At 46.7% G+C, this 15,492-nt stretch overlaps 1 protein-coding gene across 2 annotated transcripts; it reads left to right on the top strand.

Annotated features, from left to right (window-relative positions):
• The first annotated feature begins 6 nt into the window (after positions 1-6).
• On the top strand, positions 7-14,696 carry THUMPD3 (THUMP domain 3 tRNA guanosine methyltransferase). Of its 2 annotated transcripts, none has more exons than XM_032966635.2 (12): positions 7-120; positions 1,642-1,717; positions 1,850-1,990; positions 3,314-3,391; positions 4,033-4,285; positions 4,623-4,906; positions 5,045-5,175; positions 6,218-6,287; positions 7,170-7,279; positions 8,354-8,458; positions 10,704-10,827; positions 11,360-14,696. In XM_032966635.2, exons 2-12 carry the CDS (start codon positions 1,655-1,657, stop codon positions 11,609-11,611), a joined length of 1,611 nt encoding a protein of 536 aa, XP_032822526.2. In that variant the 5' UTR covers positions 7-120; positions 1,642-1,654; the 3' UTR covers positions 11,612-14,696. The 2 variants fall into 2 exon arrangements, with proteins under 2 accessions (XP_032822526.2, XP_075928171.1); XM_076072056.1 differs by lacking the exon at positions 7-120 and adding an exon at positions 140-268.
• Positions 14,697-15,492: the final 796 nt, after the last annotated feature.

The following is a 15,492-nucleotide window of genomic DNA, read 5'->3' as shown; positions in this document are numbered from 1 at the left end:
AAATGTTGCAAACTCGGGGTTAGAGGTTGGGGGTGAGGGGTGACCACACACGTGGTGGTGCTGGTGGCGGTGCTGGTCGTGAGTTTGGTGGTGGTCCTGAGTTTGGTGGTGGTCGTGCTGGTGAGAGTTTGCCTCTTTAGGGCTTCAAAAAGCTCCATCCTACAAATTCCTCCTTTGACTCACTCGATGCGCCATCCCCTCGTCACGTTACACGTTTGTAGTCATTGCCGGCGCGGACGATCGTGAGCGCATCTCCCAAGTGCCGCGGGTGAATTCATCCATCGAGTTCCCGCCGGTGTATAAATAACATCAGCAGCGGGGGGATACAAAGACGGTGGGGCGTGGTGCTGGCTACGCCGTATAAATTTGACCACACGCTAGTTGGTGAGGGAGTAAGCAGCGTAGAAGTTGAGTGCGCGTTGTTCAGTACAACGATCGGTTTTGCTACACTGCTGGCCAGCGTGAGCAGAGCTGTCAACCCACACGGCTCACTCCGCGTTTCTTGTACGGGGAAATTGAGTCTGCAGATCCATACAGCTTACGGCCGTTTCAATTGGGCCAATTTGTTTTTGGCTATTTGCGTTTCTCCCTTGCGATGGGATTTTGTGGGATGAACGTTGAGATTTATAATGGTACGGAGTGACCAATAAGGTATCTGAATTGGTCTGTAATAGGGTAACGACACTGATAAGGGGTTGACGGCTGTGCCTGGGTCGTAACCTGATCACCCATCTAAGCGCTAGCCAGGTACCGCACTGGTTCAAATGCATTCCGGGCTACAGTATTTGGTTATAGGCTTGTAAATATATTTCATTGTAACGTTATATATTTTTTTTAAACTATACATTTTTCTGACAAAAATCCACACCGATACGTTTAAAGGAGAAACATAAAAGGTTTTGATATGGTCGAACCTTTTGGTCAATGTGCTTCCGTGAAGATAAGCTCCATTCTCATCAGCCACGTTTAGAACATTTAAGTGTTTAGAGTGCACGCTATGGCCACGCAGTATTTAGCTTTCACATCAATACAAAAGGTCTCATTGTCCTTAATTTTGTATTGTTTCTTCATTCGTCTTCATTAACTGATGCGTTGTAATGATTTCTACACCTGGTCCACATTGCTGTCCCAAAATGCAATGAAATATTGTGCTGCAATTTTTCATTGTTTTTTTGTTTTAATGAAGCTTCGTTTAAATTACGTGGCAATTAAAACATTTCACGAAACAACTTAATTCCTGCTTAAAGGAAGGGACAACCCAAAAACAACGATAGCTCTTGGTTGATATCAACAAGGCTACATGACCCAGACTGACCATCACCAGATTGAGGCTTGGTGAATGAGATAAAAAATACTTTAAAGTTACCATGAGTGCTGTCGAAGCGCGGTGAGTTAATAAAAGATGTATTGCCATGCCATGACTGCGTGACTCAAAGCCACCTTTAAAGGCTTTTGCCTCATTAACGATGGTGCAATCACACGTCAGCCAGCCCAGGACACACAGCCTTAGCCGTGTATCTGCAAAATAAAGAGATTCATTTTGCTGGGCTGCCATTTGCCACGTAAGCAACCCTGAAGTGCTGTGGACTATCTAATGAGCAGTGACTCAACACTGCTAATTGTTGTAATCTTCCTTCTCAGGGATAAGGATAAAATGGATGGCGAACAGTCAAGCGGTGAAACCAGTGCAAAAGTTCCTGCAGGAGATGCTGTGCAGGTACTCGCTTTTCTCCGTTGTATTCGATGATCAGAGTCCCGTGTACGTAGTCTGCATTTGCACGCAGGCGACTGCGTTGGCGTGGAGGCTAGAGGTGTGCTATATATCTCCTTTCCTTATTGCCGTTTGCAGGTAACCATCGGCGCTACGGTGCCCACTGGGTTCGAGGGGACGGCCGCCGATGAGGTGAGCGAGAAGATCGGCGTGGAGGCGCTGGTCAGCAAGGACCGCGGGCGGATCACGTTCGTGGTGCCCAGCTCCGAGCTGCGAGAGGTAGAGCGCGCGCCAGCCAGGCCTGGGGGGGATGGACTGTCACCACCGAGAAGTCCCACAAATGAATAATTATTGTAATAATGATTATTGTAATAAGTTAGCACTTGTGTAGGCGCCGTTCACAATAATGTCTCGAGGTGCCGTGCATGGAGTGAACAGAGATGATAAAGAAGGAACCAGTTGGCGGAATAAGAGCCGGAGAGGAACAAAAACCGCACCCCCAATTAGCACGGTTGGCCACGTACGGTGCGAAAGTAATTTAACAATAATCTATTTAAATAAAAAAATGTTTTAAAGATGTGTCTTTAGTCAGGACGGAAAGATGTCAACACTGTCCGAGAGTCTGATCTCCAACGTTTGGGAGCTCTAGATTTGAAGCTCTCGTGACTGCAAGGATCCATTCTCTTTGGTTCTATTCGGTAAAGTCACGTAGGTAAAAAATAAAACAAAAATCACGACGTTTCAGCCACAACACAAGTTGCCTTCATCAGGTGAAGGGACCAACCTGTACAGAGGATTTTACCGAATAGAACCAAAGAGTTTGGGAGCTCCGCGACCAGGGGGTCACCAGTAAGGAGTTCCACAACATTCATCGGCCGATCTTCAAGACCTTGAATTGGGCAAAGCTGGGGTCCAAAGTTTTCAAATCGTCCTAATAATATATCGTCGTCATTAGCCGGCAACTATCCACTACTGGATGAAGGTCTTCTCACAGCCGTCGCCATGGTCCGGTAATACAACGATACATCTATCTCCTGCACACCAGCTGATGTCTTCACTGAATGTCCACCGTGGGTATACTGTCAAAACGTGTTTACTCCAAAACGGTGTTTATATTGATAATAATTATAGGTTTATAAAATATATGTTATTGATTAAGTCATTCAATGGTATGGCACAAACACGAAACTGAAATCACCATCACCACCCCGGCGTGGATGAATGAGTCCATTTAAGTACGTCCAACATCATGGTAAATATGACCATTTATTCCTAATCGTTTGACATACTATGCCGAAGTAAAATACCACTTCATGGTTTTGATTACCACATCTTTGAAGACCCCCAAATCATACGTCCAAAATCATGTTTCTGCCCATAACCGGGATGACGTGGAGAGGAGGCCACGCAAAATTTAATTCACAAAGAGCTGTAAAAAAAAATGTTTAATTATATTTCGTGTCTAAATCTAAATATTGCACTTTAATTCACTGCAATAGGCTTGTAATGCTTCAAAATCCTATGGAGTGTTGCAAGTTCTTATCGAAGTAGTTGAGCGTACAGACTACGAATTTAATGAATTGTCTTGTGATTGCTTTGCAGGTGCATCAACTGCGCTCAGTTGACAATCTCTTTGTGGTGGTGGAAGAGTTCCAGGGTTACCAGTTTAAAGAGAACAAGGTAAGGTCTAAAATTTATTAATTGTGGCACGTGTATCCACACCTCCGATTAGCATGGTTGGCTACGTACGATGCGAAAGAAGTCCAACATACATACATGCATATGTGCGTGTTATTATATTTTTATTTACGTGCAGATATTTTTGTTATTTAAGACTTTTATTTCAGCAGCCAATGGCAGCCTTTTCAAAGAGTCTTTGCAAGCTATATTGAGGATTTTGTGTCCGTGTGTATTTGTGTGAATCCTAATCGAGTGCCTCTTTTCCACTCTACAATTGAACCGTAACGGCGTTGTTCTGAGCCAGTCTGGTGCAGATCAACATGCACCAAGTTATTTTCCAAAATCACAATGTTTATTTATACTGGAGGAATCCAATGAGCTATAAAGCTCTTTTTTCCACTGCGCAACACGAGCTATGCCACTGATGTTAATAATTTTCAAATTGCAATTATGATTATTCCACCTAGCTAGGCCGTGAGCCAGATTCCGATTCAGATTTTTGTGAGGCCAGAGTTTCACAGTTTAGTTCTGGTTCAGCTCGGCAAATAGTCAGTGGAAAGCCACTTGCAGTATCACGAGGGCCTGCGCTGGAGGGGCTTGGATGTTTATGTGGGCTCGTAAAAAGTCTCCACGCACTGCAGGAGGAGGCCTTGGCAGACTTTACCGCGCTCCCGAGCAAGCTGTCATGGGACATCCCCCTGGGCCTCTGGAGGCAAAACAACGACATAAAGCGCAAGAAGACGCATGGACAACGACGTGGGCAGCCGCAAGGGCAGCAACGGGGCAGCGTTGCAAAGGGCATCGCAGCACCAGGGGCGACGGGCAGCGTGGAAGATGGCGTCCATCGTCTCAAAGTTCACGACTCCTCGGACGCCACTGGCCGTGATGAGCAAGGTGCAGTGGCATCATCTCGGTTTAATCCACTCTCTTAAGTGTGATTTGGAGTGGGTGTTTTGTGGAAACGATTTTAATTGTATATACCTTCGGTTTTGACGCCGTGTCTTATATAGTGTGTAAAGTAATCCCTATGCCATCTCTCATGGTCATGCGATTCGAGGACTTCCTCTCGGGTGTGTTCTCTTCTTTGACTGCTACTCCATCTTTAGTCTCGACCACTGTCCGTGCTGCCGTTAAATACACCTCATTCCATCACAACTTCACTGCTTGTGCAATTTGTTGAACGCTTGATCTAGTCGCTGAACGTCCACTCTTATTCACCGTCCCATCTTAGATGCAGCAGCAGCAGCATTATCAGCTACGACCGCAAAAGAGGGGGAGGACGTCGTGGAGGCCGGAGACACCGAGAGCCCTGCCTCAGGAGAAGATGTTGCGGCACCGGAGGAGCCGGAGGAGCTTCCGGGAGGGGATGGCGGGAGGACATTGCGATTTCGCGTGACCTGCAATCGCGCGGGCGACGGACACAGCTTCACCTCCATGGAGGTGGCGCGTGAGTTTGGTGGAGCCGTGCAGGATCACTTCGGCTGGAAGGCGGACATGAAGAACTTTGACGTGGAGGCAAGTGGAATCTAAACACCTCTCCGGCGATTCATCTTTCTGCATCTCCATGTGTTTGCCATGCGGGGTATAGTCACAGTTGTTTGTGAGCGCCCCTCGGTGAGCCGTTTGGTCGATGAACCCGGCCTTTGGCTGCAGGTGCTGGTGAACATCCACGACCAGGAGATGTGCGTGGGCATCGCCCTCACGGAGGAGAGCCTTCATCGGAGAAACATCACGCACTTCGGTCCTACTACCCTGCGCTCTACCCTGGCCTACGGCATGCTCAGGCAATGCACACACCGCGAGCCTAGTCCCGCGTCTCATGAAATCGCCGGTAAATCTGTGTTGACCGCTGAGCCAGAGCACCTCCCCCCCCCACCCCCCTAGCCACTTTCTAACACGGGGCAAAGATCTACACTACCAGAGTTCCAAATGGATTCTTCATCTCATGTGGTGATGCCAGTAGCGCAATTGGAATAAAATTGGGAAATCGACTTCTTAAATTAGATTTTGGTAGACATGCGATAACCACTCTTTGCAGGGTATGTGAAACCCACCCCGTATCTGGATAAAGAGGCCTATTGATTTGACATCAGAAGTTGTTCTGTGATGCCATTTTACTGATCCATTCTCTGCTAGCTGAAAGAGTTCCAATGCAGTTTTGTTTATTTTTCATTTCATAACATGAGAATATATTTAGGGAACAGTTTATCTGCTTGACTTAAAGCTTTTGTGACTGCAGGAATTAACATTCTTTGGGTCTTTCGGTAAGGTCACATAGATAGGTTCAAAGAAAATAAAAACTACGACGTTTCGATCGCAACACAAGCGGTCCGTCATCACCCTTTTTCCTGATGACGACCGCTTGTGTTGCGATCGAAACGTCGTAGTTTTTGTTATTTGAACCTATCTACGTGACCTTACCAAAAGACCCAAAGAATACAGCCTATCTTCTGCGTATGCAAATTATAAAGTGAGTTTTTACTTTTCAGATGAGATTTTAATAAGCACAGCGGGAAATTGACATGAACTTGTTATGCCTAAAATCACCTTTGGTGTGCCTGATCTGATAGGATCTCGAAAACTAAGCAGAGTGGAGCCTGGTCGGTACTTGTATGGGTAACCGTCTGGCCTTGTCAGGTGTTGTAGGCATGGGGCAGCATGGTAGCCAAGAGGTGGCAGTGTTAATTGTTACCATCTCCATCGTGTGGGTTTTCTCCAGGTATTCTGGTTTTCAAACACTCATTATTGGTATATGCTTTACTTGATCATCATTGGCAGGAGTATAAGCGAATGTTCTTGTTACCCGATGCGTTTGTTATTTTACAGACTTTGCAGCCCGCAGCCTGGTGATATAATCATTGACCCGATGTGTGGCACAGGAGCCATACCTGTGGAGGTACGATGGCACGCTGTCACCGAGCATAGAAACTACTTGGAATCTGTCCCCTTAATAACCATTCAGTGCAGTGACACACAACGCCACTCGTGCCCGCAAGCGAGATCACATCACTCCTATCCTCCGATTCCTCTTTGACTCGCAATGAAATCTTGGGGCAGTTACAACGGTCACCCTTTGCATTTTCAAGGTCTTGGATTCTATTGTTGTCCTTCCCTGCACCTCCAATGAGCACATTTGGCTTCGTACGGTTGGAAAGAAGTTCAACATACACACATACCTCGCCCACTTCATCTCTCTCAAGTCTTTTTTATAGACTCCTGTTTGTAAAAGCCACTGCCAACCTCACTATTGTGATCGATCGCTCCTCTCGTGCCGCCCTGCTGTCTGGAAGTAGCTCCCCGAGTCGTCCTGTCTTTCCGACTACGTCCCCTGGTTTAGAACCTTCCCGTCCCCCTCTCTCTTTGACTGCCTTTGACTCGTCACTTCTCTAATAACACTTTCCCCTCGAATTTCTACCTACCCTCCCCCCTTTACTGCCCCCCGCGTCATCACCCTTCTCGTAGTGTCAGTGCCATAGCTATCGAGTGTCTAGGCAGTGCAACTGCACCAGGGTCCACAGACAAGAGCGGCCCAGAACCTGGGCTACGAAGAGAGGGGGGCGGACGTTGGATGGAGTGGGTGTGGGGGGGGAGGTTTCATTCCTTTCATCAGTGCCCGTGTCGTCCACACTCGGCCGCTTCCTAGCACATGCCCCCTCCCACGACATACAGCGCGCAAACACTTTGACTTGTTATAAACCCACGTCGTATTGTGTAATGATGTTCACGTTGGTGGCCGCGAGCGAATCACCGAGGGGAGTGTACGCGCGTGACGCCGCAGTGTGGCATGGAGTGGCCCCGGAGTTTCCACATCGGCGGCGACAGCTTTCCGATGGCCACCAACCGCTCCGTCAACAACGTCAACCACCTCAACAGCAAGCGGAACAGCGGGTGCGTTCGCTCCTCTGCGGAGAATACCGCCGCCTTGGCCAGTCCAAAGAGTTTTGGTCCCAATGGCCGTGTGGTTAATGGATGCGCTTTTAACGTGTGTGGGGGGAAAATGGGAACGTATAGAGTTGACGTCAGAGATCAGGCTAGGCCTACTGATTGGCCACAGTAGCGTTTTCTAGAACACCCCGCATTTTTGCGCTGCAGTCCTTTACATTTGTATGTATGTTGAACTTCTTTCACACCGTACGTAGCCAACCGTGCTAATCGGAGGTCGCTATTGCTGATTTCCCGCCGGATATTAAGATCAGGTTTGCTACCTGCATGCTCGGGGAAAGCCAACTACAGCACTTTGGGAATGCTACGATGCGTTCTGGGGCAAAGGCCCTCCCTATCCCCGAGTCCCGGCGGTCACGTTCGGTTTGGTGCAGCCACTCAGGCCTGTGGCTGACCCTTCAACCCTTCTGTTGCTCCACCCACAAGGTTCTCCGGTCACTCGTGCAAAATCGTCTATTCTCGTCTCTCGAGCTCTCACCTGGTCGAATAGAATGAACGTGACGCTCCGGGTCGTCTGCGCTAGCACGGAGAACCTGGTGGGCAGGGTCAACCAAAGGGGAGGCGAGGCACGCACCCCAAGTGGCATAGTGTTTATTTATTTATCTTTTAAATCACCACGAGCACGGTGCACAGCACCGATCACAGAACAAGAAGGGGGGGAGGAGTGGGGGGGGGGGCATAAATCCCGCAAACAAAAAGCCTCGAGATCGACGCGGCCGGGCTTGGTGAAGAGGGGTGGGATTGGGCTCTCTGCCCCACCCAGGTGGGGAGCCTCTAGCAGAGAAGTGAAACTTTCTATGGGGGGAAGGTAAGGGAGAAGATGACTAACATACAAGGGAAGATGGGGGAAGGGAAAGAGGGGGGGAGGGGATGACCCAAGTGCCATAGTTGACGTTCCTGTGCAGGTAGCGAGCGTCAGCTGAGAGAGGTTATGGTTGGACGCAAGGTCATCACATCAGTACCCATTTGTCTACGCGTGTTGTACATTGCAACGACCATTTAAATCACGTGCCGTTTCAGGGGAAGAAGCCTTCCCGTCGACATTGTGCAGTGGGACGTGTGCCGCCTGCCACTCAAAACGGCCTCCGTGGACGCCTGTGTCACCGACATGCCGTTCGGAAAGAGGTACGAGGGGGAGAGGGGTGGGATCGAGTGGCCACGGGGCCTCGGTGAGTTGTCGCTGTTGTAACGTTCTGACCCGCCCCAACTGGCCAGCTGCGATAAAGAGCTTTATAGCTCATCGGATTCCTCCAGCAGTATAAATATTCTGATTCTGAGATTCAGTCAACTCCGTTGTTTTCAATCGGGCTGCTGTGTTTGCACACACGTACACTCTGGTTGATTGATTTTTTTGCGTGCTTACGAGTGCGCTTGGGTGGCCTCATTCGCTGCGCTTGAGCAGTCTCGTTTAGGATGAGGTTTTACGCGAATTCATCATGGAGATGGTGGTCACTTTTTTCACGTGGATATAAACCATTTCACTGAAAATAAACCGTTTATTTGAGCCAAAAAAATTTTTCTTGACTTAAAACTTTCGTGACTGCAGAAATTCATATTCTCTGGGTCTTTCGGTAAAGCCACGTAGATAGAACAAATAATAAAAATAATAACAATATCACGACGTTTCGATCGCAACATAAGCAATCGTCATCAGGTGAAAAATATAGCGGGAGAGCTGCTGAGAATATATGGTGGTGGCGCTGCTAAGGCAGGGAGTTATAAAGCTTTGGGATGGGTGTAGCCCAAGGGTCAGCGGGCGGGGTTAGAGATGAAATTTGCATGTAAATGAAAGATCAGAGAAATCTTGACAAACGAAGCTGTGGGGGTGGCCATTGTATCGTGAGAAATGAGCGTGTCAATGTAAGAGAGATTAGCGTACCAATGTAAGAGAGATTAGCGTGCCAATGTAAGAGAGATTAGCATGCCAATGTAAGAGAGATTAGCGTGTCAATGTAAGAGAGATTAGCGTGCCAATGTAAGAGAGATTAGCGTGCCAATATAAGAGAGATTAGCGTGTCAATGTAAGAGAGATTAGAGTGCCAATGTAAGAGAGATTAGCGTGCCTATGTAAGAGAGATTAGCGTGTCAGTGTAAGAGAGATTAGCCTGTCAGTGTAAGAGAGATTAGCGTGCCAATGTAAGAGAGATTAGCGTGCCAATGTAAGAGAGATTAGCATGCCAATGTAAGAGAGATTAGCGTGCCAATGTAAGAGAGATTAGCGTGTCAATGTAAGAGAGATTAGAGTGCCAATGTAAGAGAGATTAGCGTGCCTGTGTAAGAGAGATTAGCGTGTCAGTGTAAGAGAGATTAGCCTGTCAGTGTAAGAGAGATTAGCGTGCCAATGTAAGAGAGATTAGCGTGCCAATGTAAGAGAGATTAGCGTGCCAATGTAAGAGAGATTAGCGTGTCAGTGTAAGAAATTTGCTTGTAAATGTAAGCTCGGAGAAAGCTCGGAAATGTTTTAAAAATAAAGACAACTAAATATATCGTTTTTTTATATTGTGCAAAAGGTTTTAGTCGAATATAAATGACCAAATCACATTGAAAGCACCCAGTCTTGTCAGATCTCTGAAGATAAGCAGCGATGAGAATGGTGACTGCTTAGATGGGAGACTGCCAGGGAAACACCAGGTGGTGTAGGCTCATAGCGCTCATAGCTGTCGAAGTAGCCAGGCCAATGGCTATGGTGCAATTGGTTTAATCCACCTTTGAATACCGTAACATCTCCTCATGTGGAGGTTATCTTTCCTTTGGATAATCCAGTTTGCTGGCACAATCCAATTGCTCATCAATCCTGATAAATAGCCTCAAGACTTGGTCAGATTGTCTTTGATAAATAAAGGGCATTATTATTAATATAGTTTCTTTCAGTTATTTTGTTTTACTGTCGTATTAAAAAAAGGGCTCATTTATCTCACATGTGCTGGCTCAGGATGGCCAATTTGACTGTTACCTGACTGAGCCATTCATCGGCCACCAGGAGCAACTTCGTTGTAGCCAGATGTGGTGGCACATGTGCCTTTAATCCAGCACTGCGAAGGCAAGGGTTTGGCGCATGACCCGCACACTTGAAACCCCCACGCTTTCAGCAATGTGGCTTGGAGAGGGCGCAGTAGAAACTGCTTGTAATCCCACATGCACAGATGTTTGTTATCGCCTTGCGGCGCGTGGATTTTCTCAGGGCACTCTCGCTTTGTTTCCGCACGATACATGAAAAAAAACACTTAAATGGAACCGTCCAAAACATTCCAATAAAAAGAAAATCCTTATTGAGACTCTTTCATAGCTATTTTTGGACAAAATGAAAATAAATCGCGTACTCTTATCGTCGCGAAATTTCACAATCGCCCTCCCTGTGCCTGGCTCGTAGGATGGGATCGCGCCGGAGGAACTGGGACCTGTACCCGGCGTGCTTGCTGGAGCTCGCTCGCGTGTGCAGGCCTGGCACGGGGCGCGCGGCCCTCCTCACGCAAGACAAGAAATGCATGTCCAAGGTAACCTGCCTGGGCCGCCACCCAAATGATGCCCTGTGACAGACACTTCCAAGGGGATGGTGACCCATTTTTGCTGACCAACCGATGCTCTTTTCAGAGTCAAATGTGCACATGTAATCACATCGGGTGCGCATTTCAAGTGATGTGGTGGACTATGAAGTCTATAATTTCTTGCTTTTTACCCGGATGATAAAAGCCCTTCTTTACTCTTCAAGCAGAGTTCTTCAACTTAATTTTCGAGTGGGCCACGAAATAAAATTCGCGTGTGCCTGGCAGGCCTCGTCAGTATCACAGGAAGAGACGTAATGACGTTGCGTGGCATCTTGACCATGTGAGACCTATTCGGTCCTTGCTACAGAAAAGAGTCTGCCCACCTCCCCTTCCCCCCTTTTTAAAGTCTCGTTTCTCATTAACGAAGCTTTATCACCTCGTGCAGCACCGGACACACAGCCAAGGAATATGTCGAACAAAGCACTCGTTCTCCCTGCTGCGAACAACTCTCTCGCCCTCCACCCCCCCCGGTGTCCCACAGGTGCTGATGCAGATGGGTCACCTGTGGCGGAAGGCGCACACGGTGTGGGTGAATGTGGGCGGCCTGCACGCCGGAGTGTTCCTGCTGAGACGCACGGCCGCCCCGTACGACGGCCCTGGCCCAGGGCACCGCGAACGTGTGGCCCCGTACGCCGAGCGCGCTACCGCTACCGCCACCGCCACCGCCGCCAGCGACGGCGCCGGCGCTCGTGACGACGGTGCGGGGATCGGGGCCACGGGAGGCGACGCTTGATTATTTATTTGTGTGGACAGTCGTCGTCCCCCTCCCCCCCAGTAACTTTCTGCAAGCTGTTTACAATGTCTGAAATGCCTTAGCCGCTCCGATGCGTTTTCGGAGTTGTACCGCTTGTCGTTCAGCACGACGCCCCCAGAGCTTCCGGAAGGAAAGCTTCCCGAAAAAGCTACCGGCACGTGGAGCGAAACGTCGGACATCGTACCAAACAACACGCGGCACGACCCGAAAACATATCGAAGAGCTATACAGCACAGGCGTGAATAAAACTCAGCAGTAGTATCTGAAATGCCTTATTTTTTTGTTCAGAAATTAGACTTTCGTGGTACTGGAATTACAAACAGAATGTGTGTCGAGATATATCTCATGTTTGCATGCATGTACGGCACTTTTTGCTCCATTAGGGACTACAAACACTGTTTGGGTCGTGCGAGTCATTTGACCACACTGCACCACGCTGGTCACTGCAGGTTGGTGAAGGCCGACAGCATAGATCAGATCTCGTAGAGTAAAGAAAAATATTTCGCTGCGCTCCTGTCTGCTGACAACTTAGCCTTGATGTAGCATGGCTGTGTTTTTGTACCATATGTAGCCACGATTTGCCAGTTTATAATTTATCCTTTGCAATGCAAATGTATTGATGAAGTGGTATTTTTTTGTAATTTGTGCATGCATTCTGTGGCTTTTTTCCATTGCCACGAAAACGTATCTCCAGTTTGTATGACGTTTCGTATTATATTGTTAACTTTTGGAAACTTGACATTCACATTTTGCTGTAAACCGAAATTAGAACAGAGCCGGTGGATAGAACGATGCCAGTTTTTTTTTCCACCAGGGTTACTTTAACATCTGTTATATTTTGATTTAAAGCTTTCGTGACTGCAGTGATTCATATTCTTGGTTCTTTCGGTAAAGTCACGTTGAAGGGAAATAATGAAATATATATATAAAACAATACAATTCTCACGACGTTTCGTGAGAATGTTATTGTTTTATATATATTTTATTATTTTATTGTTTCCCTTCAACGTGACTTTACCGAAAGAGCCAAGAATATCTGTTATATTGTTTTGCGATTACTGACGATACTAACTATCCCAGAACCTGTAACAATGTGGCTGCACTTGCAGAATGAATATTGCAAATCTGGAGAGTATATTGCCGTGTACTCATTCGGAGAAATTGTCCAACGGGGAAACACTTGCTGCTTTTTTATACAATGGTTTCAATATTTCTCTTTGTTGACTAACAAACGTACACTGGGTTCATTGAAAAAATATTTGGAAACACAACATCTCCCTAAAATGTCTCCCATTAGACTCATTAAAAAAAATTTCAAGGGTATGCATTCAGATTTATGTTACTAACAAGGCATACGTTATTTATTTTATTTTACGAGGTAAGGCTCACTGAGCTATGTAGCTCTTTTTCAGAATCGACTTGGCCACAAATATGGAAATTTATAGCAGCCAAATACTCTAAATGCATGTTTCTAAATGTGGATGGAAAACCCGGAGGACCTGGAGAAAAATCCACGCGTCCACGGGGAGAACATACAAACTCCAAATATACAGGCGTCAGGGTCAGAATCGAACCCACGGCCTCCTGTATACGTTTCACTGGATTAATGTATCCTACTTGGAATTCCACGGGGCTGAGTGTAATGGGGGAATCCTTGTAGAGACATTTAACTCTTGGACAAGCGGTAGGGAAGAGAAGAGGAGCAGAGGGAGGCTGCTTGACTTGGATAGCATTGCGAATGTAGCCGGGAGCACGGCATGTACCAACGCTCTGTAGCAAAGCCAAAATCACGCAGTAGAGAGGAGCTTCATCAACCGGGCTCGTGACTGCTCGGTAATAAGTACAACGACAGAGAAGAGAGAATTCCGGTGATTGAGATGCTCGTGGGCCTATCGCACAATGGCAGGGCATCGTTCGATATTGTTCGCGGTGCGCGTGACTGCGGATCGCATGGTGGTGTGTCTTTGATGAGCAGTACCCCGCTTCCAACTTTGTTCTCAACAACATGAAGCGGATGCAATAATACAGCGACTTTGTTGAATGCAACCTGATTTTCCCGGAGACGTGGGACAGCGAAGAATTATATTTTTTGCGCTGCTACTTAAAAAAAAAAGTAAGTTAATGTTCGGTTTACAGTTTTGTAAGTATCAAAATAATATTGAAAACTAATTTTTATTGTATTTTATGCTCGCGGGTTTTTTTTTGCTTGCGAGCAACACTTATTATGGATAGTGGTCCTCAAAATAAGATGGGGGAAGATATATCGTGCGCAGCATTTAACGGTGGAGGGGGGGCACAGTGGGGTTATTATGGTAGGAGGTGTGGAGCTGAACATTGACAACAAATTGAAAAAATATAAGGTCACACTCTGAAACAGGGCTTGGCAACAATTCGTTTTCTTGAATTTGCTAAAAGAAAAAAAGAATCACTCAATACCTCAAGAGCCGCAGTGCACCGTGGGGTCAATACGAGACTGTGGTAGTCCTGACTAAATAACTCTGGAAGCAGCAGTCCTTGCAGAGTCGCCACATGCGCGGCTCCGGAGCCCTCAGGTTACCCGACCCCAGCTCTGAAAGACGAAGAATTGAATCGCGTGCAAAGCAATGGGTTGGTTTTAATGGAAATAACGATGTGTTTTTTTTAAGGAAACGGATATACCTGGACATTCCCCCCCCCCCCACATGAGTTTGGTGGCATTATGAGGACAGTGTACAGGGTGGTGCAGATGTCTTGTGGCCTCCAATTAATTGACCCTTAACATTTTTTCCCTTTGCATAACAATTTATGTTTTAAATAAAACCTTACTTTGAAAAAAAGAACGTTTTCGAGAACAATATCTGGACCACCCTCTACAGCTCTTTTGTTTACTTTTCTGTTCAACAGACAACGTAAGAGTTGAACATTTCATGTTGGATTTTTTTTTATCGATTACAGATATCTAAAGTTTCTTAATAACACATACGAGATGATTTCACTGCTTTGCCAGTGTACGTTTTGCCATCACGTTATAATTGTTTATCCGCTACATTTCTGATGAAAAGTAAAATATTGTTCTGCGGACTTCGCACGTGTCTTGTTTTTAGTTTATTGATTTGCATCGGTCGGAGCTGCCCCCCTAATTTATTTTCCGTGTTACCACTTTCACATTTTTCTTAGCTCTTTCGGTAAAGTCACGTTGAAGGGAAACAATAAAATAATAAAATATATATAAAACAAGAATATGAATTATTGCAGTCACGAAAGCTTTAAATCACTTTCACATTGTTGCATGGCGAACTGCATTATTTTGCAATGTGCTGCAGCGATTCTAATTCTAGGCTCCACGAGACTTACATAAACAACACCTGGGCTCCATACTCTTTGGTTCTTTCCTGGGCTCTAAAGATGCATCCGATCATGCATTAAAATATATACGTATGCTCATAATATCATACCTGGCTTCTGAGAACAATTTCTTTGTTGATGTTTGTAATGGACTCATGTAAACCCCTGCAGCTACTAGAAGCTGCCGCTAATCACCACAATGTTTAAACAACGATTCTATAATTGCCAGGAGCTTACCACAACGTGGCATGGATCATGCTTGATGGAACATGGAGTGGAGCACTTGCGTGCCGTGCTAGGAACACGCCACAATATGATATGGATCAAGCATGATGTAATCGGTTTCCACTGCTCCAAACACATTCCTGCGGAGGGGGCTGGTAGGAACGTTGGTTGCTCGGAGTGGCCAGGGTCAACGGTGGCGTGGTGTATTCCGCAAATATGCCCAACTGAGGGCGGGCACAAGCCGGCGTGAGTAGGTTAAACGTTGCGTTTTATAAGGGCACCACGGGGTGACCAGCCCCTCCCCACCCAGC

Source organism: Petromyzon marinus, chromosome 36 (assembly GCF_048934315.1).
Source record: "Petromyzon marinus isolate PM22_M1 ecotype Great Lakes invasive population chromosome 36, UKy_Petmar_22M1.pri1.0, whole genome shotgun sequence".
Taxonomy (NCBI): domain Eukaryota; kingdom Metazoa; phylum Chordata; class Hyperoartia; order Petromyzontiformes; family Petromyzontidae; genus Petromyzon; species Petromyzon marinus.
Note: the sequence above shows the minus strand (reverse complement) of the source record. Positions and strands in the feature narration are given on the sequence as shown.

Bases quoted from the DNA above. Each gene is read 5' to 3' on its own strand.
- THUMPD3 (XM_032966635.2), top strand. From the start codon at position 1,655: ATGGATGGCGAACAGTCAAGCGGTGAAACCAGTGCAAAAGTTCCTGCA. The intron at 1,718-1,849 runs GTACTCGCTTTT...TGCCGTTTGCAG, and splicing joins CTGCAGGAGATGCTGTGCAG to GTAACCATCGGCGCTACGGT. The intron at 6,288-7,169 runs GTACGATGGCAC...GTGACGCCGCAG, and splicing joins CAGGAGCCATACCTGTGGAG to TGTGGCATGGAGTGGCCCCG.